The 25,517-nt window shown below is 36.8% G+C and overlaps 1 protein-coding gene across 2 annotated transcripts; it reads left to right on the top strand.

Moving 5' to 3' along the window:
- Positions 1-2,501: 2,501 nt before the first annotated feature.
- LOC114082487 (glycerol kinase) lies at positions 2,502-4,756 on the top strand. 2 transcript variants are annotated; one of them, XM_027923685.2, is made up of 3 exons: positions 2,504-2,709; positions 2,861-4,272; positions 4,360-4,756. In XM_027923685.2, the coding sequence occupies exons 1-3, from the start codon at positions 2,558-2,560 to the stop codon at positions 4,368-4,370; spliced, it is 1,575 nt and encodes a 524-aa protein (XP_027779486.2). In that variant the 5' UTR covers positions 2,504-2,557; the 3' UTR covers positions 4,371-4,756. The 2 variants fall into 2 exon arrangements, with proteins under 2 accessions (XP_027779485.2, XP_027779486.2); XM_027923684.3 differs by having other exon boundaries at positions 2,502-2,709; positions 2,861-4,756.
- The last annotated feature ends 20,761 nt before the right edge of the window (positions 4,757-25,517 follow it).

Raw genomic sequence — 25,517 nt, 5'->3', positions numbered from 1 at the left:
CGGTCTCTGAGGGGTACTGCTGGAGAGGGCAGAACTGCTTCCTGGTATGTGATGTCATTCTGATTACTTTGTTAGGGCCCCAATTTACAAGCTTCACTCTCTGATAACTGATGTCTTGAAAAGTATTTCCATCTCTTTCCTGTTGTACAATTCAGAAAAGATATAAGGTCATCATTTAGAGAATGGTTTCAATATATAAAAGAGAGTAATTCTCACACAATAGGTGCATCATCTAAATGAGCTTATACCTCAGACAAAAAATATTGTTCTAATGGCAACTCCTTGGGTATGTTAATGATTCTGTCCAGATCTGTTCAACAAAGGTTAGGGTACTGGTTGGGATAGACAATGGAAAACAGGCAAACAACTCCCCCCCAATCCTTTCAAAAACCTTTACTCCTTACTCAACTGAAGAAAATGGAGCAACTCTCAGAACTACTTATTAAGTACTGAGCTTTCTGCTGCTATGCAGTGATTTGGAAGGACTGAGACTGAAATTAGATCTATTTTAGTATTGATTAGGGCTTGAAATAAATGTTTACATCCTTGAAATAACTTCTTGGTGATTGTTTATTCATTAATGTCTTTAAATATTAAGTGGAAAGTCCATTCGTCTCCTACAAGTTCTAGATGGGCTAATTAGCCATTTTGTAAATCAATATACTACAGTATTTCATTTGAATAAATTAATTTATAATCTTGCACTGACATGGAATTAAAATGTTGGTACAACTAGTTTTTAGTCCCTAATTAATCTATAATCAATGTTACTATATACATGAATTGAATAAAAAATTTCATTATCAATTTTCTTGGGCAAAAGATAGTGTGTAATAACTTTCTCTGATTGCCAGACCTGCAGAACAATACCCTGACTTCAGCTTTCTAAGCAAAATTGTCTAAGAATTAGAATCCTAAGAATTAGGTATTATATAGGCATATCGGCACACCATTTTTAAGGATATAGAGATGAACATGCTACTAGTTGTTTGGATGATGTTTTTCTGGTCCTTGATGTTGCCCTTATACTTGAAATTGCTTATCTCACAAATATGAAATTCAGTTGTTTTTACTGCAGGTTTAGGCAATATTCCCTTATTTTGTTCTTCCTAACTAAATACAATGAACAATGCATATCAATTTGTCTGCTAATGCTACTTAAAAGCAAATTTCAACATTGACACTTATCCATTCAATTATTTATTCTGTCATACAACAAATAGTTATGTATGGATGCACTCTCTAAATATTGGGCTAAACAGAGCCTAAGGTGTTATTTGAGGAACAACAAAACAAAGACAATATGAAATTAGTCCAATTAAAAAATTTAAAGGTCATATCAGGGCTGGGGTTGTGGCTCATTGGTAAAGAACTCACCTAATACATGCGAAAGGCTGGGTTCAATCCTGAGCACCACATAAAAATAAAAAATAAAAATAAAGATATTGTGTCCAACTACACCTAAAAATATTTTAAAGATTTTAGTGTTATATTTTAGTAGAAGAAAGCTAAAGTGATGATGAAATATCAGTAATATGATGCATTTTCACAACTATAAGTGTAAATAATTGTGAAAACACAAACTTAAATTTCCTTAAATAGTGATATTATTAGAATTTTAAATTGCTTGACAAATAGCCTTTAAAAACACCATACACCTTTCTTATGTATGTACACAATCCAGTGACTGATCAGCACTGGAGTGGCTCCAGAGCTCAGTAACCTCCAACACCCTATCACTGTGTTAAAAACATGGTCACCCATCTTGGTGTATGGCATCTAATAACTCACCTATGGTAGTACTTTAGCAAAATTTTGCTCAGCAGAAACTCTGCTCAAGGTACCATGGGAAAATAGAACTATGTATCAGATGTAGGTAATCAAGCACTACAGACTCCTAGGGTAGCAGAAAAATTGGGGTTTATATGGACACTTTTCTGATGTTCTGTTTTTATACAGAGTACCATTTACAAAATTCATTGTCCTTTTAGTGTTTCCCCAAGGATGTTGGTTTTAATGCTATTCTCAATTAGTTCTCTGCAAGAAGTAGTTTTCCAAGGTCAAACACATTTGAGAAGCAATAGCTACCATAGAGGCTCTGAGTATTCCTGCTAAAATTAAACCTACTTAAATTAACCTGGTGTTTGTACCAACCAATTTGATTACAAAAAAAAAAAAATCTTTCACATATTACTTTCAGTATTCTATTTAGTATTGTATTCACAGAAAATGACTCAGGGTATCCTTTTTCAGATAATACATACTTATTTATAGAAACATAAAATTGTGTTTGGCTTTTTGAACTCATGTGTAGCTGTTATTTGACTCTTAGAGTTTTTTTAGTCTGCTTACTTTTTAGACACATCTTCATGATTTACTTTGCTTGACTTCTTAAATGTAAATACCAGTTTTCTTTCTTTTTTAAAAAAATGTCATTTTTTAGTGTTCAGCAGACGCTCGTGGTCTTAGTCTCCGGTCTTTCCGCCCGCCCCTCCCCCGCCCACCGCGGTCACCTGGGAAACCGGCCGCGATAGCCGGCGGACTTGAAGCTGGTTTCATGGCAGCGGCGAAGAAAGCAGTTTTGGGGCCGTTGGTGGGGGCAGTGGACCAGGGTACCAGCTCGACACGCTTTTTGGTTTTCAATTCAAAAACAGCTGAACTACTTAGTCATCATCAAGTAGTAATAAAACAGGAGTTCCCAAGAGAAGGGTATGTTTCCTAATTTGATTTGTGAAGACAAATTGTGTTTATTGGTTCATTTTACCCTTCCCTGTAGATTTGTAAAGTAACCTTCCCCGGGCACCCTCCTGAGAAGACTTGAGGGATTGGTATTAGTCAAGAAAAAAAGTAATAACTTTAGATGGGTGGAACAAGATCCTAAGGAAATTCTGCAGTCTGTCTATGAATGCATAGAGAAAACATGTGAGAAACTTGGACAGCTCAATATTGATATTTCCAACATAAAGGCTATTGGCGTCAGCAACCAGAGGGAAACCACTGTAGTCTGGGACAAGTTAACAGGAGAGCCTCTCTACAATGCTGTGGTGTGGCTTGATCTAAGAACCCAGTCTACCGTTGAAAATCTTTATAAAAGAATTCCAGGAAATAATAACTTTGTCAAGTCCAAGACAGGCCTTCCACTTAGCACTTACTTCAGTGCAGTGAAACTTCGTTGGCTCCTTGACAATGTGAGAAAAGTTCAAAAGGCTGTTGAAGAAAATAGAGCTCTTTTTGGGACCATTGATTCATGGCTTATTTGGAGTTTGACAGGAGGAGTCAATGGAGGCGTCCACTGTACTGATGTAACGAATGCAAGTAGGACAATGCTTTTCAACATTCATTCTTTGGAATGGGATAAAGAGCTCTGCGATTTTTTTGGAATTCCAATGGAAATTCTTCCCAATGTTCGGAGTTCTTCTGAGATCTATGGCCTAATGAAAGCTGGGGCCTTGGAAGGTGTGCCAATATCTGGGTGTCTGGGGGACCAGTCTGCTGCTTTGGTGGGACAAATGTGTTTCCAGGATGGACAAGCCAAAAACACGTATGGTACAGGATGTTTCTTACTATGTAATACAGGCCATAAGTGTGTATTTTCTGAACATGGCCTTCTGACCACAGTGGCTTACAAACTTGGCAGAGACAAACCAGTATATTATGCATTGGAAGGTTCTGTAGCTATAGCTGGAGCTGTTATTCGCTGGCTACGAGACAATCTTGGTATTATCAAGTCCTCAGAGGAAATTGGAAAACTCGCTAAAGAAGTAGGTACTTCTTATGGCTGCTACTTTGTTCCGGCATTTTCAGGGTTATATGCACCTTATTGGGAACCTAGTGCAAGAGGGATAATCTGTGGACTTACTCAATTCACCAATAAATGCCATATCGCTTTTGCTGCACTAGAAGCTGTTTGTTTTCAAACCCGAGAGATTTTGGATGCCATGAATCGCGACTGTGGAATTCCACTCAGCCATTTGCAGGTAGATGGAGGAATGACCAGCAACAAAATTCTTATGCAGCTGCAAGCGGATATCCTGTATATTCCAGTAGTGAAGCCCTCCATGCCTGAAACAACTGCACTCGGTGCTGCAATGGCAGCAGGGGCTGCAGAAGGAGTTGGCGTTTGGAGTCTTGAACCTGAGGATTTGTCAGCTGTCACGATGGAGCGGTTTGAACCTCAGATCAATGCTGAGGAAAGTGAAATTCGTTATTCTACGTGGAAGAAAGCTGTGATGAAGTCAATGGGTTGGGTTACAACTCAGTCTCCGGAAAGTGGTGACCCTAGTATCTTCTGTAGTCTGCCCTTGGGCATTTTTATAGTGAGTAGCATGGCAATGTTAATCGGAGCAAGGTACATCTCAGGTATCCCATAAATAATACCAACTCATGGATTCCCAAGATGCAAGCTTTTTATGTAATGAGAGAATCCAGCAATTCTGTCTCTTAATGTGATGACACTATTCATAGACTCTGATTTTATTTATAAGCCACTTGCTGCATGATCCTCCAAGTAGACCTGTGGCTTGAGGTAAAGAAAATGCCACAGAAAGAATGCTACAGAAATATTTGGTGTGTTTTTTAACACTGACAGTTAAGGTTGGGCCAGCTACATTTGGGGCTGACCCCCTCCATTGTCATAACATCCTGCCCCATTCCCTCTAAGATTTAGGAAGAATTCAGATCCTATCCATTGGAGTCTTTCATCAAACATATTCAGATTCTAACGGACCAGGATTTTGATTATCTGCACCTTACATGCCTGATTAAGGGGTTAATACTAACCTGTTAAAAAGAGTGATTTTTTTGGTTTGCCAAGTTTTCTTTTCTATATATTAGAAAACCACATCTTCATTGAATGTTTAAATGTAAAATTCTACTAAAATTATTAAGACGACAATTTAGTATCTCATAGTTTGGATATTTTTCTGAAAAGTATTTGCCAAAACTGAAATGCTTCAGTATTTTACATTGTCTGACTAATTAGAGTGACTTTTTGTCTGGATCTTATAGGAAAGGATGTTTTCTTTTTCTTATTTCTTCCATCTTTCCTTTTTATATTTTTTTACTTTATATGTATAACATACATGCCTATATATTTTATATACTACTGGTAGCCCATTTATAAATTTAGGAGCACATTGTATTTAGCAGGTTAACATGGCTGGTTTTAAGTGGACTACTATGTATATAAATAGTTTGGGGGAAACAGCTGTATACATGTTTGGGCAACGGTTATGCATATTATTTAACCAAGAGAAATTTTTCTTAAAGAGCCAATATTTAAAATTTAAGTATATCTCCTATGTCAATAAAAGAAAATGTACTTAAAAAAAATGTCATTTTATTGGATCCAACCTATGTTTCCAGCTTTCCATTTTGGATCGTCGGTATATTATATTATGCACTCATCATCAGTTTGAGATATTTGCTATTTACAAATGCCATGAGCATCTTTATGTCAATTATAGAAAAGAGATAAGGAGAAGGAATGGGCAATAATGGAACCATACTATAAACCATCACTCTCTGATTATGACTGCTGATCTCATTAACTAGTGACACATCCTTCAGAAGGGAAATTCACATAGCTCATGCCTCTAGTCTTTGTGATTTTCAAATTTTTATTCAAGAGGGAAATAATATTTTCCTATTTTTAGCTCCTTCAGTTTTTCCATAATAAAATCATTAATAATTTGGTTTCTAAGAACAATGGATGTCTTCTAAAGAAGTAACACTGGTCAAGATCTTGATTTTTATTTTGCAGAAATAAAAATATGTCCTATAACACCCAGTGTCTTTCCTTGCTAAGTTTTTGTGATTTCAATGAATTTGTATTGCAATTTCTATATTAACGAATAGCCACATGAAACTGTATATACCAATTAGTGTAGTTTGTTAATAAATACATTTGAATGCATGAGATGTAAGGCTTTCAAATTAAGCATTTAAATATAATTGCTGTTTAAACATCATTTGACTTAACAGATGAGTATTTTTTTATAATTCCATGTTTGGAGTGGTCTATTATTAATTTATCTCTACACAAAGGAAAAATACAATGTGTTGCTTAAATTTAGCCAAACCAAACTATTTTTAATGTAATTTGTTTATATTTATGTAAATGTATTTGCACATGTTTAGCCCCAATTTTTCATTTCCACTAATTTGAATCCTGGAGGAGGAGTTTTGGTTTTTGTACAAATCACTAAGTTAGTATTATTGAGAATTTGAATCTACTTTACAATAGAAGACCATCTTTTAATTTTCATTGTTAACATTAATTAAGAAAGGAATGTACCAGAAGTAGTAGAGAGCTCAAATCCTAAGACTGACAAGTCCTGAGTTCATGATTGACTCTGTGCCATTTTCTATCTGAGGCATCATGAATAAGTTATTCTGTGCATTAAAACTTCAGTTCCCCGTTTGTAAAACGGACATTAGGATGGTGATGAATACCTACCTCATAGCATTGTTTTAAAGACTACATGGAATGAATTCAAGTAAAGGCCCTACTACATTGTCTTACAAACATTAAGTGTTGGGTAATGTGATTACCAATCTCTTAGTTTTATTTGTAAGCAAAATGTCTAAACTGTCCAGAAAAAAAGTTAACATGTAAAATTAAACTTTTATTTGCATGAGGCTCTGGCAATCAAAACAGACATATTTCTCAAAAATTTTCTATTTTTATGATTACCTTGTATATATTATCTAATTAATACAACCTGGCAGTATATTTTAAATTCAGAATATTCCAAAAGCACTTAATATGCCACCATACCAACAGCATCCAAGACATTTAAATCACAACATTTACCACATTTGGCAGAAATGTATATTGTAAGTGGGATAATAGGGTCTACTGTTGTTGCATGGCCCATGTGTGGCACAAACAGTCTATAATAAAACCAACAAAGCAGTAATTCTTTCTCATTGACACACAAGTATTCCAAATTTGTCCAGTTGGAAATGGAGCTCTTTAAAATAATTTAATTTTAGGACATTGATCTAGATATTTTGTTTCCTTTTCAAAGCTATATAATTTGATTAAAATTTTGTTTGAATGTTTTTCTTTTCTTAAATATAGCAGATGTTACAAAAATAAAATGGGAAGGCTATGGGTAAAATGCCTTTGTTTGAAATATGCTATTATTTAATACTACAAATTCTATGAGGTTTAATTATGATCAGTCCATTAAGTACCAGAAAAACAGACTAGCCAGCACTCTAAGTCATCTGAAGAGACAGGCTCGGTGAAAACATCTAGTACATAGTACCCACACAATCAGCAAGTCCTTATGGATGCTCATATAGACTGTTTCTGCACAAAGAAGCATTGTTGAAGGGATGTAAGTTTAGGATGAAATATAACCTGCACTTCACTCACTGTGGGTTCTTAGTTGTTCTCTCAGAAGATAGTAATTCTTCTATCCAGAGGGCTACTTCTGTATAATGCAAAGGTTCTTCAGGGGGAGTGAATATTTACCCTCATTTCCACTCTGCCTTTACCACTGGTGCTTTCTGACTGTATCTTTAAGGGATAGGAGCCTTCAATAGAGAACTTTATGGTAGGGACTGAGAAAGGATAACCTGGTTCCTTTTCCCCCCATGGAGCAATTAGCTTATTCTATAACAATTTTTTTTCTCAGTTAAAGACCACCTAATACATACACTAAATTGTTTTGTGTTTTTTAAATTTCATAAAACTAAAAAACCTCTTGACTAATGAAGCCTATGCGTATTTCTCCTAAACAAGATGGCTCAATAAGTTGACTAAATAATAAGATGCTCAATAAATTAGAGGAACAATTTGAAATGACAGGATTTTCCAATAGATAAGAAAATAAGAAAGTAAACTTTTAAAATTTATGTTATTCTCATTTGAAACCATTTTAAACTATTTTTTATATTTCTAAAGAAATATCTTATTTGTTTTCATTAGTAATACATGACAGTAGAATGCTTTTATGCATATTGAAATATCATACATTCATGGGTTATATTTTCTTATTTTTCTTCTTCTACATGTTGTTTAATCTCATATATATATATATATATATATATATGATTATATATATTAATATATATAATATATAATTATACTGTTACATAATACTAATCTTCCTTAGTCCATATCCTCTCACCTTACCCCACTCTCCTCTACCTTATCTGAAGTAAACACATTCTTCTGTAGTGCCTCCCAACCTTGTTGAAAATTAGCATTTATATATTAGAGAAAACATTTGTGTTTTGATTTCACAGGATTTGCTTGTTTCACTGAAGGTAATATTCCCCATGTCCACCCATATATCAGCAAATATTATGACTTCATTCTTCTTTCAAGCTGAGTAATACTCCATTGAATATATATTCCACATTTTCTTTATTCATTCATCTATTGAAGGACACCTAGTTTGGTTCCATAGATTAGCTACAGTGAATTGAGCTGCTATAAACATTGACATGACTGCATCACTATAGTATGCTGATTTTAAGTCCTTTGGCTTTAAACCAAGGAACAAATGGCTTGGTGTAAAGGTGATTCCATTCTATGTATTCTGCAGAAGCTGCATACTGCTATCCACAGTTGTTCTAACAATTTGAAGTCCCATATCAATACATAAGTGTACCTATACCCCCACATACTTGCCAACATTTATTGTTGCCTATATTCTTGATGATTGCCATTCTGAATGGAGTGGCATAAAATTTTAGGGTAGGTTTGATTTGCATTACTCTAATTGCTAAATATATTGAACCTTTCTTCATAAATTTATTGATCCATTGTATTTATTTTCCTGTGAAATCAAACTAATTTCTGAATACTTTTTTTATTTCATTAAAATTATTCTTAAATTACCTGAACAGTAATAAAAGCAATGTGTTATAAACCACAAGTGAGAAATTCATATGTTCCATGAGTACCAAGACAGTACAGACTATACAATTAGAATAACATGATTTAAAATCAGAAAGCATGTATTTTGGAGAAATTTTTCAGTGTACCTCAAGGGGACTTTTGGGGAAAGAAATGTTGTGCAGGAATAATCACACACACACACACCTGGGATAAGAAGCAGGTTTATTATCAGGATCTGACAAGGATGCTCTGCAAAAAGAGAGGAACAGCATCAGCAAGGATGAAAATCAGACCCAAATCCTCCTTGAGTGTTACCTTTTAAAGGATAGAAACATGGCCACACACTTGGGGTGGTTTTAATCTTGACTGATATAGTAAGCATCCCTTGATCTTATGGAAGGCAAGTTTATTTCTTAGGAAACAAGCAAGGCTGGCAGTATTTCTGTCTCACAGAGAAAGAATAGGGAAACTGGTATGTCTGTTTTATCTTCTCAAGGAGAGAACAGGGAAACTAGTATGTCTCCATATCAGAGGCATAAGCAAACATATCCATTTTCACACATAAACACACATATGCATGCACAATTAAAGCTCCAATGATACTTAGTCCTAAAGTGGACCATTGATTGGAAAATGTGCATATTCAAATCAATTTCAAACAAAAGCAATGCATCCCACATGATTTGTAAAGATTTGCGCAAGTATGAATCCTCTCATGCTTGATAACACTTGAATTGTACATAGAATTTTCCCCACATTCTTTACCTTTGTATAACCTTTCCAGTGTGAATTCCCCTGTGTTGACTAAGGCCTACACTTCAAATAAAAGCCCTGAAACATTCTTTACATTTTTATGGTTTTTCTCCAGTATGAGTTCTTTGATTTTTATTAAGGTATGATGTTTCATTAAAATCGTTGTCACATTCTTTACATTTATATGGTGTCTCTCCATTATGAATACGATTGTGAACAATAAGCCTTTGCCTAACACTAAACTTTTGCCACATTCTTTACATTTGTATGGTTTTTCTCTAGTGTGATTTCTTTGGTGCACATCAAAGCTGTTCTGAACAGTAAATTCTTTGCCACATTCCTTACATTTCTATGGTTGCTCTCCAGTGAGAATTCTCTGGTGCACAATAAGTGTGCCTAACATTAAAATATTTGTCACATTCTTTATATTTGTAAGGTTTCTGTCCAGTATGAATTCTCTGGTTTTGAATAAAATGTGATCTTTTTTTAAAACCTTTGCTACATTCTTTACATTTGTATGGTTTCTCTATAGTATGAATTCTCTGGTGTTTACCAAGGAATAAAATTTGATTAAAAGATTTGACACATTCTTACATTTGTATCACATCTCTTCGGTGGGAATTCTCTGATATTGAGATAGCTATTGTGTCTGAGTAAAAAAATTTTGCCACAATATTGATATTTGTTTCTTTTTTCTCCAGTATGAATTCTTTGGTGAATTATAAAGTTTGATATTTGATTAAAATTCTTGCCACATTCTTTATATTTGTATGGTTTCTCTCCAGTGTGAGTTCTCCTGTACCCTATAGTGTTTGGCCTAATATTAAAACTTTGCCACATTCTTTATATTTGTATGGTTTCATTCCACTATGAATTCTCAGAAAGCTGGTGATGTGACTGTCACAATTCTGTCCATCTGACTTTCAGGGGCTCATTTTGGTGACCCTGTTATTCATGTTTCTCATTTGTCTTGGGATTATTGCTCTAGTTTTCCCAAAATTTTCCATTGCCAAGCCAGTTTTATTTTCTCTCAGCTACTAATTCCATCTTTTCATCTCATTCATTACATCTCTAGGAGTCTGGAAGCCAGTGGTGTCCTTCTCAGCAGAAGTCAGGTATGTGCCATATGTGCCCTCTAATCTACCCACCAACTTCATGTTTATTAATTTATACCCATCTTGACCCTCACGGGGCTGTCCTTGCACTGAGACCCTTACATCTTTACTGATCCAGAATTTTCCATGCCCATCTTTGGCTCTATTTCTGCCCACATTTATAGTCATCTGTTCCTGCATATCTGTAGTGACCTGAAAATGTAGGGAGATTAAACAACTGAATTTTATCATGTCACCCCATTTTGTCAGTGTTCAGCAGGGCTTGGCTAATGGGCATCAGCTGTTTACCTGGTGGTACTTAGCTGGTGTGTAGGCATCACTCACGTGCCAGGCAGCTTGGTGAGGATGGCTGGTGGTGGGGCTCACATGGGCCCTTCTCCATCTCCCCATACTCTTGGAGTTCCTCTGTGTGTTCTCTCCATCAGTGCAGTTGGACATAGTCAGTAGCACAATGCTTCTAGAGAGTAATTACTTTTGAAGTCATACCTAGAGTTAGCACAGTACTTCTGATATAACCCAGAGACCAAATCACTCAAAGGCCAATGCATTTGGGGAAAGGTGATACATACTGCAGTTCTTGATGATAGATATATTTTTTAAATGTAGTCATTTTGAATTTATTATACCTACTCATACTAGAACTAGGAATTTACTTTTCCTGGAGTCACTGGAGACTAATCTGAGCCCAGGCATCCTCCACTTAGGTTTATTGCTTCTGGACTGGCACAAACACGTGGTAGTGTGGCCTGAGAAGGCATTCGACAGAACTGCTTCCTCTACTCAGGTATTGTAGCCATGCAGAGACAGCTTCTGGATTTCTCTTTCAAGGAGGTATGCTGCCTAATACAAAGGAGTGCAAATGGCAGCCTTTACCATCAGTCTCTACCTCAATTGCAGAGAGCATTTCCCCCAGCATCATGCCTTTCTGGGCAGCCCACATCCAATGATGAATGAAGTAGGAAGATCAAGGCCTGGGCACTTTGGTCTAGACCTTTCCATCTGAGTAAGATAACACTTACTAGTGACACTTGTTTCAGAACTCTCTACTGTCTTATACAGGCACTGTCAAGCTACATTGAAATTTCACTTCTTCTATTGCCAAACACAACTTCTTTTCTCTTCCTTTCATGAGTGCAGATCACCAATGAGCATGTTATACACAGACAATATCAGCCTCTGCTTCCAGAGTATGTGTCCTATGACACACTTCAACAACTATTTACCCATACCTAGGTAAGCACACTTGTATGTCTATATAAACCCACACATGTGCATACCCACTCAAGGCATGCATTGATACATGTATACATACACATACATATAAAATACATAGCGTATACACACATATATAAAACACTCACATATACAGTGTTAGAGAGATGCCTTAGTTTCCATCCAAGACACTACATTTAGGTGATACTGTTTCTGTGTCCCTATATATGAGTTCCTCCTAACCAGAGAGTTCAATGTACATAACTTTTGTGGGAGAGTTAAGAAGAGCTTCTCCAACCATCCTGTGTTTGTCCTGTGGACTGTCAATCTTAAGACTGTCTTCTCCCTCTTTCTGTAGCCTTAGGTCTGGACACAAAACAAACAGGACCAATCAGAATCCTGATGGCATTGAACTGGATCTGGGAAGAAATCCTTTTGGTTCTGATGGAAATGTTGGAAAAATGTGTGCCAGGAGCAGCCTGTGGAGTGGATCTATCCTATACTTGGCTTTACAGAAGAGAAAATCAGCCATATACAGAGGGTGGCAGTGAATAACCAGTGGTCTGCCACTCTCATCCTCTGCTGCATAGAAACATTTCTTTTAATTGTGGAGCAGGCACACTCTTGCATCCCTATTACTATTTTCTTAATGCCCTACTTTCATTTTTCCCTTCTCACCTCTCTTCCAAATCCAGTGATCTACAAACAGCCACCAAAAAGCAGCTTCTTCTCAGGCTCACCGTGGATCTATTTCTCACCTATGTCATTGTCATCACTCATCTTGTTACCCTCTCTGTCAATATGTGGCCTTGGACTTCTCCTCCTAGAGACCCTGCATTCCCCTGCTATTGCTGAGGAGGAAGGTTAATGTAGTCACAAGGAGAGTATCAGAACTTGCAGAATGAGACTCACCTTTACTTTAGTGTTAGACAAAATCTCTGTGGAGGTGGTTTAAAGACCAGCAGTTGGAAATTGAGGGAACTTGTTTGTGTATATTTGTTCTTTTTCCAGAGACAAGGCCATCAGCCCACAGTGTGAAAGATTAAGTAGATATGTCAATCTTGAAAAAAGGGAGTGGATGTTAGAAATATTAGAAATTTAAAAGGAAAGTTCATTTACAAACAAGCAACAAGTGCCTAGAGAAAGAAAATAGCTTGTATTTCTCAATCTCATAGATTTTTGCCAAAAGTCTATGTTGGAGGAAACCAATTAAGTGACATTTGCCAGCTAATAGGCATCATGGAAGGGATCTAGAGTGGGTAAGAGCAAGGCCAGTAGATAATCTAACCTCCAGATCATAGCAAATATTAGTTTAGCAAATTTAAGGGCCTGAAAATAAGTGATGGCAAGAAAATGAAGAAGAGATATTTTGGAGTAAAAAGTTTCCTACTGATGATGATGTACATGATCCATGGTGTGGCCATACTTAGTCCTGGTAGATCTAAAAGTTCAGTGTGTCTGAATGACCTGCAGAGCCTGGTTAAGCACAGACTGCTGCTTCACTCTCTGTTAGGTCTGAGATTTAACCTGAATAGGGTGGACCTTGAGAATTTGTCTTTCTAACACAACTCCAGTTTGGTTATGCTACTGTTCCAAGGGCCATGCTTTGAGAAACACAGACTGTGTTATGAGAAAGAGAAAGGAGATTAAGATAACTGATGTTGAGTTGATTAAGATCCTGAGGGGCAAAGAACATCAGTTATCAGCACAATTTAATGGGCTTATGAAGTAAAAGTTAAGCAGGTGCTCAAAGGGTTCAGGGTCAAAAGACCACATCAAAGACTCAGGAAGGATGTGTGCAAAGAAGGGCTCTCATGCAATGTGCTGTAAAGCAGAAAAAAATCAGATATTAGAAAGTGAGATTTTTCTACTTATATTAGTACATAAAACATAACTCTGACATAAACTCTGTTCAATAATTTGCAAAATATTTTTGATTTTTCAGAAGTAATATTTCATAAACATCAATTTAAAAATCTCCAAGCTAGTACTCTATAGATATTTGAAAAATGTATTCCAACTTTTTCACATTGACATAGAGATTACCATACTGATTTACTTACAAATTAATAATACACTTTCTACATGTGGGCTCTCAATTCTTTTCCAGAGCCCTTTCATTAATTGTTCTTAGGTAATCAATAAAGCATTTGAAAAAGTATACTCTCAGGAAGCAGCAAATATGTAAAGTATTCAAGCAAACAAAAATACATATTTCTTACTGATGAAATTCAGCAGAGGCATTGTAAGGAAATTTTGTAGGCAATAAATTCTGGACCATTATTTCCTTGTGATTCCTCAGGTAAAAGATATTGACTTGCTTTCATCATCTGGAATTATGCCAACAACATATACTATATTACTAAAATAATTTCAAAATCCTCATTATAAAAAGATTTCCCATGAAATAAACTATAAACTCATCATTCCTTCAGCAACTATTTATTGAGATGATAAAGATGAATGGGGTACAGTTACTGTCTTTTAGAAGCTTATAAGCTTGAGAAAAAGAAATCCATAACAGGTAACAAATTCTATCCATATAAAGTGATGGTAATGTATTACCTCTTTTAGGAGAATCCAAGAAAGACTTCAGTGAGGATGTGACTTCCAAGCTGTCTGAGTCTTTCGAGACAGCTGTGTGAGGGATGGTGAGGGATATGTGGATTCAAAGGGGTGTGAAGGCTAAAATAGATTAGAATTTGGCTGTGTATATTCTCAGAGATTTTCACAATGAAGCTGATAATGGAAACTAAAATCCTTTAATAGGGTTGGACGTTTCTGTAATACAATGTATTAAGGTGATGGACAGCTTGGCACTTAAAGATGGTACTTATTATTGGTAGGGGCTAAATCTTGCAAGAAATTCTGAGGCCATTCTTATACACAATTATGAGGCTTTTCTCTTTCATCCTATACACACAATCTCAGAACTTGGTTTGCCTTTTGGGGGTGGGTTGGTGGGGATTGAACTCAGGACTATACCCCCAGTTCTTTTCCTTTTAAACAGACATTGTCCAAGGCTTATTTAGGAAGGTAGATACACATTCAAGGAAAATGTAGGAGAGAGAGAGAGAGAGAGAGAGAGAGACAGCCCTGACTTGGGCTGAGGATCCAATATGTATAAAAGGACTGTACCAGCAGCTGAACTAAAGGTGGATCGTGGTGTATTTTCACAATTTTGCACCATTTTCAGTCCTTTTTATATTTTATTTTCATACCAGGTCTCACTAAATTCCCCAGGCTGGACTCAATCTTGCAATCCTCCTAAATCTTTTATGGTATTTAGTATATCTGGTTGACTTTACCCTATCTTTTAAATTCTGTTGTTAAAAACTGTTTTTATTCTTTGGCTATAAACCATAAAGAGTTGATAAACAATGATGTAGATTGTCACTTAATTATTTGAACTTGTCTATGAATTTAGGACAATGAACAAAGGCTGATTAAGCCATACAGATGTGTATACATTTTGTATGAGATAAAGAAAAGGCAGCATAACATTTCCACATCTTTATATTGTTTTTCATGTATGTTGAGGACTAATACATGGAACAGATCTAGCTGGTAGACTATGAGTCATTCTAGGTCTAGAGAGGGATCTTTTGGACATCACTGTTGATGGGCAGTAGAACTATTTATGTTAAATTGTTTCTAACTATTTTAATCTTTGCCAAATTCTACAAAATAAAGATTATGTTTTGATATTTTGTTTGAAAGGGAATTATATTGAAATGTTATTCTATATTAAACCACTGAGATAAAAAATGTTTTGATTTTGCTGGGATTTATTTCATCTGATTGTTCATGACCCATAGTAAGCATTCTAGTGTTAGCTTCTGCTATTATAATTATTATCATTTCCTTGTACTATGTGATTGCTACTTTGTTTATCCACATTTTAAGAAACCAAGTTATGCTGGGTATGGTGGATTTAGTCATCCCAGCAACTTGCAAGGCTGAGATAGGAGGATTGCAAGATCAAGGCTAGCTTCAGAAAATTCTGCCCTAAACAATTAAGCAAGACCCAGTCTCAAAATCAAACAAATAAGCAAGAAAAACAGCTAGGGATAAAACTCAGTGGAAAAGTGCCCCTGGGTTAAATCCCCAGTTCCAAAAGTGAAAAAAAAAAAACTGAGTTATGCACAAACTTGTACAAGGTTACTCACCTAAAAGATCTCCCTAAGCTTTTCTGCCAATTAAAAGGTATATTCCTCATTATTATGGGTTCCTTATTCCAGAGTCCTTCAAGGATGACTGAATTTGTGAAGTAGATATTTCTAGCCCACCATAAGCCTTCTCTGGCCTCTTCACTATGGGCAATCACAGGTAGTCACTAGGCAGGCAGATGAGTTTACCTGGTGAGCACTTCTGTGTTCAAAGAAAGAGTAGGGAAGTTATTGACCCAGCAGCTGACCGGGAATGAGGAGAGAATGTGGGGAAAACACACTTCAAATTCAACATGGGCTGTCAAAGTGCTAATTAAACATACACATGTGAACATGCACACTCATACATGGACTGCTTAAAATCAAAGAGTTCCTAGTTGATATTTTTTTGCTACCCATTTGCCCTACTTTTATATTTCTAGTCATAGATTTCTGTGAGATGGATAAATGTCAAATAAAATGTATCTTTTGGGTACCATGTATCTTTCTAGGTAGAAGTTCTTAACTGGTACATTTTTTAAATTCAAAATGACGTTTTACACCTTTTATCTAGTTTAGAACCCAAGACAGACTTAGGTTCATCAGGGAAGCTTTCTCTGGCTCCCTGAGGTGGCATGAGCACCTCCCTATACACCAGCCTATTGCACATAGTGCTTGTCCCTGTCACAGTAACAGTGGACATTTGAGTTTTCTTTAAGTTATTGGGCACAGAGACACTGATCATTTATAACCTTAACTATTCTTTGTAATCATCAATCCATGAAATTCAAAACTGCTGTGGAATGTACACAGTGTTTCCAGCATATAAGTGGTGGCCAGGGTTCTAAACCCTTGGCCTGGGCCTCCACTGATGACAGAACTTTAACCAACCACCTGCCTGCATCTGTCTCCTGAAAGAGTTCCAGTTTGAAACTGAGAGCACTCCATAATTCCCAAAGTTACTTCTGCACATTTAAGATGCTCTGAAAAACAGTTGTGTTATCACTTTTATGCCATTGTTGTTTGAATTAACTTTCAAAGGCTTGAAGTACAAGAGAAGGGAGATTATGAAAAATTTCTTACTACCAAGTAAGAGCTTCCTGTATTCTTGTGATTCCTATACGTAACTACTAAAGTCTCTCCTTAACTTTCAGAAGGGTCATTGCACTAGTGAGTATGTTTGACCAGCAAATCCTTCATTTCTCACCTATCTGTGTCATTTGATGAATGTTTTACTTAAAAAGACAGTCCATTTTCAGAATTTCGGTTATGTGCACACTGATTTGATTTGTAATTTATTTAATGGCAGAATATTTAAATGTTTCTTCACAAGAATTCAAAAAAGAAGTTTTTGTATGTATTCTCACTTTTCCAATAAACTTTGTGTGTGTGTGTGTTCTAGACATACTCCATTTTTTATCATTCCTATTTATTGGAGCCAGAATGGACAGGTGGCATCATGTTTAAATTATGATGATGATAAAATGAGTATATTCATTTCTAGGTGATGACAAACTATTGTCTGTTAGTACTGTTGCTGGGATTACTAGGAAATAAAAATATCTGCAAGTGTAGCACATAAAATTCTGTGCTTGATAAATCTCTAAATTTAGAATTTCATAGCATATCTTTTGTGTTGCTTCAACCTTATAACTTGGCATTGAGTCTGTGGAATTGTTGGATGAATAGACACAGTAACTTAAAATATGCAATTAGTTCTGTCTCCCTTTGTTCAGTTACTGGTTTTTAACAGATGCTAATGTTAGTCTATCAGAGGGAGTAATTACACAATTGTAAATCAATTTCTCAAGAGAGACTCCCATAATTCAGGGAGAAGTAGCATCTCATTCAAAATTGAGGGTTGACTGTTAAAAGAAAGAAGAATACCACCCTCTTGTCCTCATCATGACAGAGATAAGTTCCTGTCCTTTTTAGACTGTGGACAGTCTCAGTGGGTGCAAACCAGTTCTCAAACAGCACTGGAATGGACATGGTGTGGAGCTGGTGGTGGCAGTTCTTTGGAGGGCTTTGAATAGTTTGTGTTTTTCTTCTAAGCCAGGGTATAGGGTCTACTTCACGGCATTTAGTCTCCCAAGTTGAAGAAAAATGAACTAAATTAATTTTTGCTTGGTAAAGAAAGACTAAAAGTATGCTTCATTCCCAGTTACTTAAATCTCTATAGCGTACCCATTTATTATTAACATTAACATTTAAGACTAACATTTACTATCAACCTTACATCGGGATCATATTTTCTTGCCCAGGACCAAGGAGGCAAGGTGGAAGTTGGCTCTGGTCCGGGACTATGAGGGGATGCCAAAACCTACCTCCAATCATGTAGGCTGGCCCACAGGGTCCCATGACTGTTGGCCTAGGCCTATATTTTTTATTATTCTTTTCCTTATGACCTACTTTATCAGGAAGGGCCTTTGGACTTTCAGGAGTATTTACTTAAGCTTATTTAGATTAAATTTAACAAGCTTTTCATAAACTTCCTTAACTGTTTATTTCTTAGGGAGTTTTGCTATAATGCTTAACTGTTTATGAGAATTGGCTGCAAAATTGCAGTTGTTGCAAGCTGACCTATTTTCCAGGATTGTTATGTTTACCTAGAGAGCAACGTTAATTCCCCTAGACTCCATGGTCACATGAGAGGTGAGTAATATTCCAATAAAAATAAAGCCAAACAAAAACCATTCAATTCCCAGAAACATGATGCACTCCCCTGGAGGTGGGTTGCCTTGCACCATCCACCTCAGGAAGGCCTTGCCATTTCCTGGGTCAGGGGAGGGGTGAAGCAATTAACCAGTCTTCTAAAAGTTTTACCTAAGAGTACCAACTTATTTGTAAGATAAAGAAAAGTCAGATTAAACTAATGTCCCCTAGTAAGTCAGATCTCTAAAAGTAAGAAATTTTACTTTCTTCAGTTCCAAGATGAAGAAAGTACCCTACATGTGAGTGTACTCAAATCAATCAATGAATAATCAATGACATTAGGGTCAGAGTGGTTTATCCATATAACTACCATAAAACACTCAAACAACAGGTGCAATAACCATGTTACTTTCATCATTGTGCAGGAATCCCAATAATACCAGCAAGAACTACTGCTGCTACTAGGTCCTCTTACACAGGTGATAGAAATGTCTTCGCACATCAACCCTGTGGATCCACTCTGTTATCCAACTATTATTTCAAAAGGGAATGGGGACATGTCCCAAATAATAGCACTCAAACAACACAGAGCTACTCAGGTCACACTTACATTTGACTATGGGACACAGACACTTGAGAAGGTGTGCAGAAGAAATCAACATAATCTGCTTCTAGAAAGCATGGCTGAAGGAAGGAAGAGAGCACAAAGGAGAGAAGATCATGATACTACTACTGAAGCAGTTCCTACACTGGGGCACTGTGCTGTGTGCATGAAGAATCCTTCTCAACAAACAGGGGACCCCAAGCTATAGTGTGCAGTATCTGTTACACTTTCAATATTAGATGTCCCTCAATAGCTCATGTGTGAGACAATGCAAGAAGGTTTAGAGGTTATATATTACTGAGTTATAAGAGCCTTAACACAATCAGTGAATTAATCCCTTGATATAGATTAATGATTTGGTAACTGTAGGCAGGTAGGTTATGGCTGCAGGAGGTGGGTCTCTGGCGATGTGCCTTTGGGATATATGTCTTTTGAGTTGGGCTTAGCTCTCTGATTCCTGGCCTCTGACCAATTCTCCCACCAATGTTTTGCCTCACATAAATTCCCAAGGAATGGAGCCTGCTGTAAATGCACAGAGATCTATGAAACTGTGAGCTCCAAATAAACTTTTCCTCATCTAAATTTGTCCTTGTTGGCTCTTTTAGTCAAAGTAGTTACAAAGTTCACTAAAACAGTTATCACATTTCACATATGAGAAACCAATCCAGATAAACCAATGGTTCCAGGTCACTCAGTCAGATTCTCAGGTCCTCCTCATGTAGATATGGGAGCTCCACACTGTCTCAGATGAATTTACAAATGAAGTGACTCCTTATTACACTATTCTAATGTGTGTATGCTTAAAATTTTCCATAAAGCTATTTTTTTTAAAGTTGCTCATCTAAGTGATCCAAAATGTACTTGAACCATTTATTTAAGATCAAGGAATTAGAAAATATTTTTTTTTATATTTACTATCAACTTTGATTTGAAAACTACAGAGAATATTGTCAAAGTTATATATAGCATTCCAATTATGTAAATATTTTTAAATCACCTAGATGGATACAAAATTTAACATTCACTCATTCATTCATCTATTTTGGTGCTAGGGTAGAACCCAAGGCCTTGTGCATGCTAAGCACATGTTCCACCACTGAGCTATACCCCCAGCCTCAACTTTAATTTTTGATTAACCAACTGGATAGTACCACTTTTGTTGGCAAGAGAAGTTGTTTGTAGTTTGTTTGTTTTCAAGATCATCCTTATTTTTCTATTTCTTTTTCAACAGCACTGAATCTGGCACACAAGAACTGAGGAAGTTGTAGATATAAACTATATTATTATTTATAAAAGACAGTCAGTTGTAAATAACTAATAAGCCCTTTTCCCCAACCTATAATTTCCACTGTTAAGCAGTCCAAAGAAGTACCAGAATATGAGAAAAGAGAAACTGCTTTCCATATATGTAAGGAGGCTCTATTTATTTAGTCACTGGTGATATACAATGGTAGTTTTCCCATGAAGGATACTTAATAGAAATGTACAAGAGTAACCTTAACATGTTAAATCATCAAGAGTTCCATAAGCCACTGCAAACATTTGATACTAAAGGGCATAGTTGTCTTCCCTGGTTGGTGTCATTAAACAGATGAGAAGCATCACAAACCACCAACTGTGGCTGATCACTTACATTTATCTCAACTTATAAAAAACCATTACATTTTTATTGACTACTTCACTTATTTTTCTGCCTAATGCATCCCTTAACATTACTATCTACACAAGTTCCTCTTCTGCTAAGTCTTCTTTCACATGTTCAAATTGAGTCTCTTGAGAAATGCCTCCTTACTCTACTGAAGACATCATCTATGCTCTCCTTCAGATTGCATGTTTCCTGAATAAAGAAACACAAGGAGTTCCCCTTTCTTTACAGGGAAGCATGCCTCCAATTGTCACACCCAATCTCTTGGTCCAGGCATGGCTATATTTTTGGATTCTTTATTCCAAGAAATGCCTGGAACAACTAAATGAAGATTTTTAATGAGAGGGAAATCTCCTCTGTTCTTAGAGTAAAAGTGAAGAATCTAATCTCCTCAGGTTTACACATACAACTGTTCCTACAATGCAATGCTCCTCACTTCAAGGCTCTTCAGAAAATACAGCATTACTTGTCCTTGGCCTTCTTCAGCATCCACATGAAAAATTTCCCTATCACTAACAGAGTCTCAGATGTAATGGGGTTCCCAAGCTGATGTAGAGGATATTAGCTGATGAGGATTTTTTTTGCCCCCACAAACTTCATGCTACAAAACAAGACAATGTTTGTAAAGAACAGAAGATCAGCATGAGAACAGAAATGCATAATCAAAAATATCACTCAATGTCTATCCATGCATTTCACCAAGTCTTGTTGATGGACATATCACTGGTGACTGCTGGATTTCTAATTCAGGTGGCTGGGATCGTAAAGTCTCAGGTAAATGAGATTCCCAAATCCATTATCAACACACATTGCCTAACTTCTAGTCCTGGTCCCCAGAATATTTTACACAAGCTGAAAATTGGAAATGAAGACCATTTAAGGTCACAGCTACCACTTGGCTATGTCATAAAAGCATAGTGCCACATCTCTTGGAACTATGAAAAGAGTGACAGCCACAAGCCTCACACAACTTACCTAGGAATTTAGAATAGATATAAAATGATTCTCCAGAGACCCTCCTGCCGTATACTGTCGTGATTGCTGCAGGCTGAAAATGTTAAAAGGGACCTCCATGCTTATCTCCACCACCTAAAAAACAAACATTGGGAACACATTTAGACTAAGGAGGATGAGATGAGACATTAGAAGTCGAATGTTCTCATCTATTCACTCAGTCCAAATGATACCTAAGTCAACCACAGAATGTGGAAGAATCACTCACTGCCCAAGATTCCTCAGGTCATCTGAGCTGTGTAAAGCTCAGATGGGACTCAGAAGAACATGTCTTAGTTTGAAGGACAAATAGAAGGTTCAGAAGATGGCTTGCCTTTTCCTTCAGTGTGTTGGAAGAACACCTTCCTTTAAGTTAATATGTGGGGGTAAATGTTCTTGTGTGTGTGTGTGCTTTCTTGCCTCTCCACTCCTTCCTCACCACCCCTTTCCTATGTCCTTCTCTGCATTCTGAACCTTCTTTTCTTCTGCATCACTTAAACTGGGTTCTTAAAAGTCTTAAAAGGAAAAAGAAAAGAATGCTATTCAAACGTTATCCCAATGATGACTTATTAAATGTGATATCTACTGCATCTGACCACCAATAGCCAAGCTTTGTCAAACTCTTACACAAAGTCACACATACAAAAAGAGAAAGATGGGCAAGAAATCACTTTAGAGAAGAACTAGATTAGCTCAAGGACTTTTGAAAAATTACACCATACACCAGGAGTACAAATCTCAGGCAGGCATATTTCTCATTGAAAGGAACACAATTCAAACACAGTAAGACTGGGTACTTTTGGTGAAACTGTCATATTTACTTTGTATTTCTCTCAAGGTTGTTAGTAAAGTAGAAAAGGAAAATAAATCCTTCTATAAGAGGTCCTTCATTTAGTTTTATGATTCTGATCATCTCTCTTCAAAAAATCTCAAACTTCAAGTTACAATACAAAACCCTTAATTATTCTGTATACCCAAAATAATTAGCAGGGATAAAATTAAAATCCAAGCAAGGAAACAACAAAAATACCTTCCTCTTAGTGTAATCAAAATAATATACAATGCTGGGTGCAGAGGGGCACGCCTGTAATCCTAGCAGTTTAGGAGGCCGAGACAGAAGGATTGCAAGTTCAAGGCCAGCTTCAGCAACTTAGAGAGGTCCTAATATCCTTTCTGAAAATAACAACAAAACAAACAAACAAACAAAAATATATACACACAGCAGAAGATGCTGGTATTTTGAAAACAAATTTTATCAATATGTTTTTTCTAATTTTCTAGAATGATTACACACATTCTAAACAGTATGAAACTTAATTCTGACTGTGTATACTTAAAATGATTTTCATGTGCTGTCTAGTCATGTAAACTAAAAGAAGTCTTAAATATCTGTAACTCAGTTAATCAGACAATCAATGGGAGCAACACCAAATCACAGATATCAATAAATCCTGACCATCATGAATGATTAATATAAGAAAGGGACAACCAGACTCTCCCAATAAATTCCCCACAGAACCAAACACCACCAAGTATTTCACCTTCCTACCCTACAAAATAAGCCAAGTTTCATCAAGGCTCAAGACCTAACTCATAGTTTACAGGAAACTCAGAGGGAAGAGAAACATGGTGAATGAGCACACAGGAAAAAAATGAACAAAATATAGAATGATAAAAAAAATCTACAGTAAAACACTCAACTTCTTCACTTAACAAAGGAGGGGATAAGGCAAAAAAAAGCAAGAAGGATGAAAAACCTATAGATCAAAAGAGATTTATCAGATATCTTAAACAACTGCAACATATGCTTGTTAAGAAACATTGAGAGAGACAAGCAAGGAAATTGAATATTGATTGGCTTTTATGGATTAAAGAATGATAATTCAATTTTAGATCAGCTAATGATAGTGGGTTTTTAAAAACTTACCTTTTATGTATATGTGTGTATATATATATATATATATATATATAATAAACATAATAAAAAATATATATTATGTATATATATTATAAATATGTATATATATATATACATATATATATATATATATATAATTTATAAATATATATTATTTATAAGCAAAATTGCAGGTCTAAAATTTATGTCAAACTTATCCAGAGCATGGTGTGCACACATATGCCATACATGTGATGTTTTTTCCTGTATATGCATACCTACGATAAAGTTTAACTTATAAATTAGTTATAACAATAACTCAATAAAAGAAATTAATAACAACTCAATAAAGAAACATAACAATAGGCTGTAATAAAGGATTTTCTCAAATGCTCTAATCTCTCTGGAAATAGTGAAGACATACTGGTATTTCAACCACAGCTTGACCATGGAGGGGGTAAATGAAACCATGGGAAGTGAAACCTCAGATAGGGGCAGGGGAGACTGCTGTGTATAAACCACATTCAATATCAAGTGTAGAACACTTCATTAACTAACTCTGACTTATTCCACTTGTGCTACAAGAACAGAATACCACAAATGAATAACTTATAAGAACAGAAATGTATTTTCTCCTGGTTCTGGAGGTGGGGAAGTCTAAGATCCATGTGATGGCAGGTTGGGTAACCTGGAAAAGACTACTTCTTCCCTGGGGGAGGGTTGGGGGGGGATGCTGCATTCTCACACAGTGTGCAGCTTGCCCAACCTGGGCTGATGATTGAAGCCAAGCTGCACACACACACAAACCAAGAGCTCTGCCACTGAGCTACATCCACAGCCTACGTAGCCTTTTCTAAGACCATCATCCTACTAACTCCTTAACTGTGGAGAGAACACATTCAAACCACAGTGTCAGATGTGCCAGGTAATTTCATTTAATTCATCCTAAATAAAGGACATAATGTGTGTCAATCTTGCTTCAATGCAATGAGTATTTTTAGCGTAGCCAGAGAGAAGAGGAAAGATCCAAAATATTTAAGTTCATGGAATTCTAAGTGTTTATTTTTTTTTTAGAGATTCTGCCATTATAAGTATGTCTTAGAATCATTTACCTTTATTCCTGCTTTTACTAAAGCCGCTTTTGTGCTGCAGCTACTACGCCTCCCCAGACACTCTCCGCTGCCACGCCCGGCCTGCCATCCTCAGGCCCAGGGCCAGCACAGTACCTGAGAGGACAGCCCATCTTGGTTGACTGCCTTCCAGGCCTTAACTCATCCGCTTCGTCCTCAGACCTGGGTGTGGGGGGGGGGGGGAACTCCCCCCACACCCAGGGGATAGGGCACTCCCCCTGGGGGGGGGGGGAGGCCCCTCGGACCTGGGTGTGTGTGTGTGTGGGGGGGAACTCCCCCCCCGCACCCAGGGGAGTGGGCACTCCCCCCTCGAGGCAGGGAGGCCCCTCGGACCTGGGTGTGAGGGTGGGTGGGGGGTAGCTCCACCCACCCGCACCCAGGGCAGAGGGCACTCCCCACTCTGGGGGGGAGGCCCCCTCAAAACTGGTGAGGGGTTGAGTTCCCCCCTCCACACCCAGGGGAGAGGGCACTCCCCCCCTCAGCACTCAGGGGATAGGGCACTTCCCCC

The sequence above is a fragment of the Marmota flaviventris genome, chromosome 17 (assembly GCF_047511675.1).
Source record: "Marmota flaviventris isolate mMarFla1 chromosome 17, mMarFla1.hap1, whole genome shotgun sequence".
In the NCBI taxonomy this organism is placed as follows: Eukaryota; Metazoa; Chordata; class Mammalia; order Rodentia; family Sciuridae; genus Marmota; species Marmota flaviventris.
This window is presented reverse-complemented; position numbering and strand designations above follow the sequence as displayed.

Coding starts and splice junctions, on each gene's coding strand:
- LOC114082487 (XM_027923684.3), top strand. CDS start 2,558: ATGGCAGCGGCGAAGAAAGCAGTTTTGGGGCCGTTGGTGGGGGCAGTG. Junction 2,710..2,860: donor CAGGAGTTCCCAAGAGAAGG/GTATGTTTCCTA, acceptor TAATAACTTTAG/ATGGGTGGAACAAGATCCTA.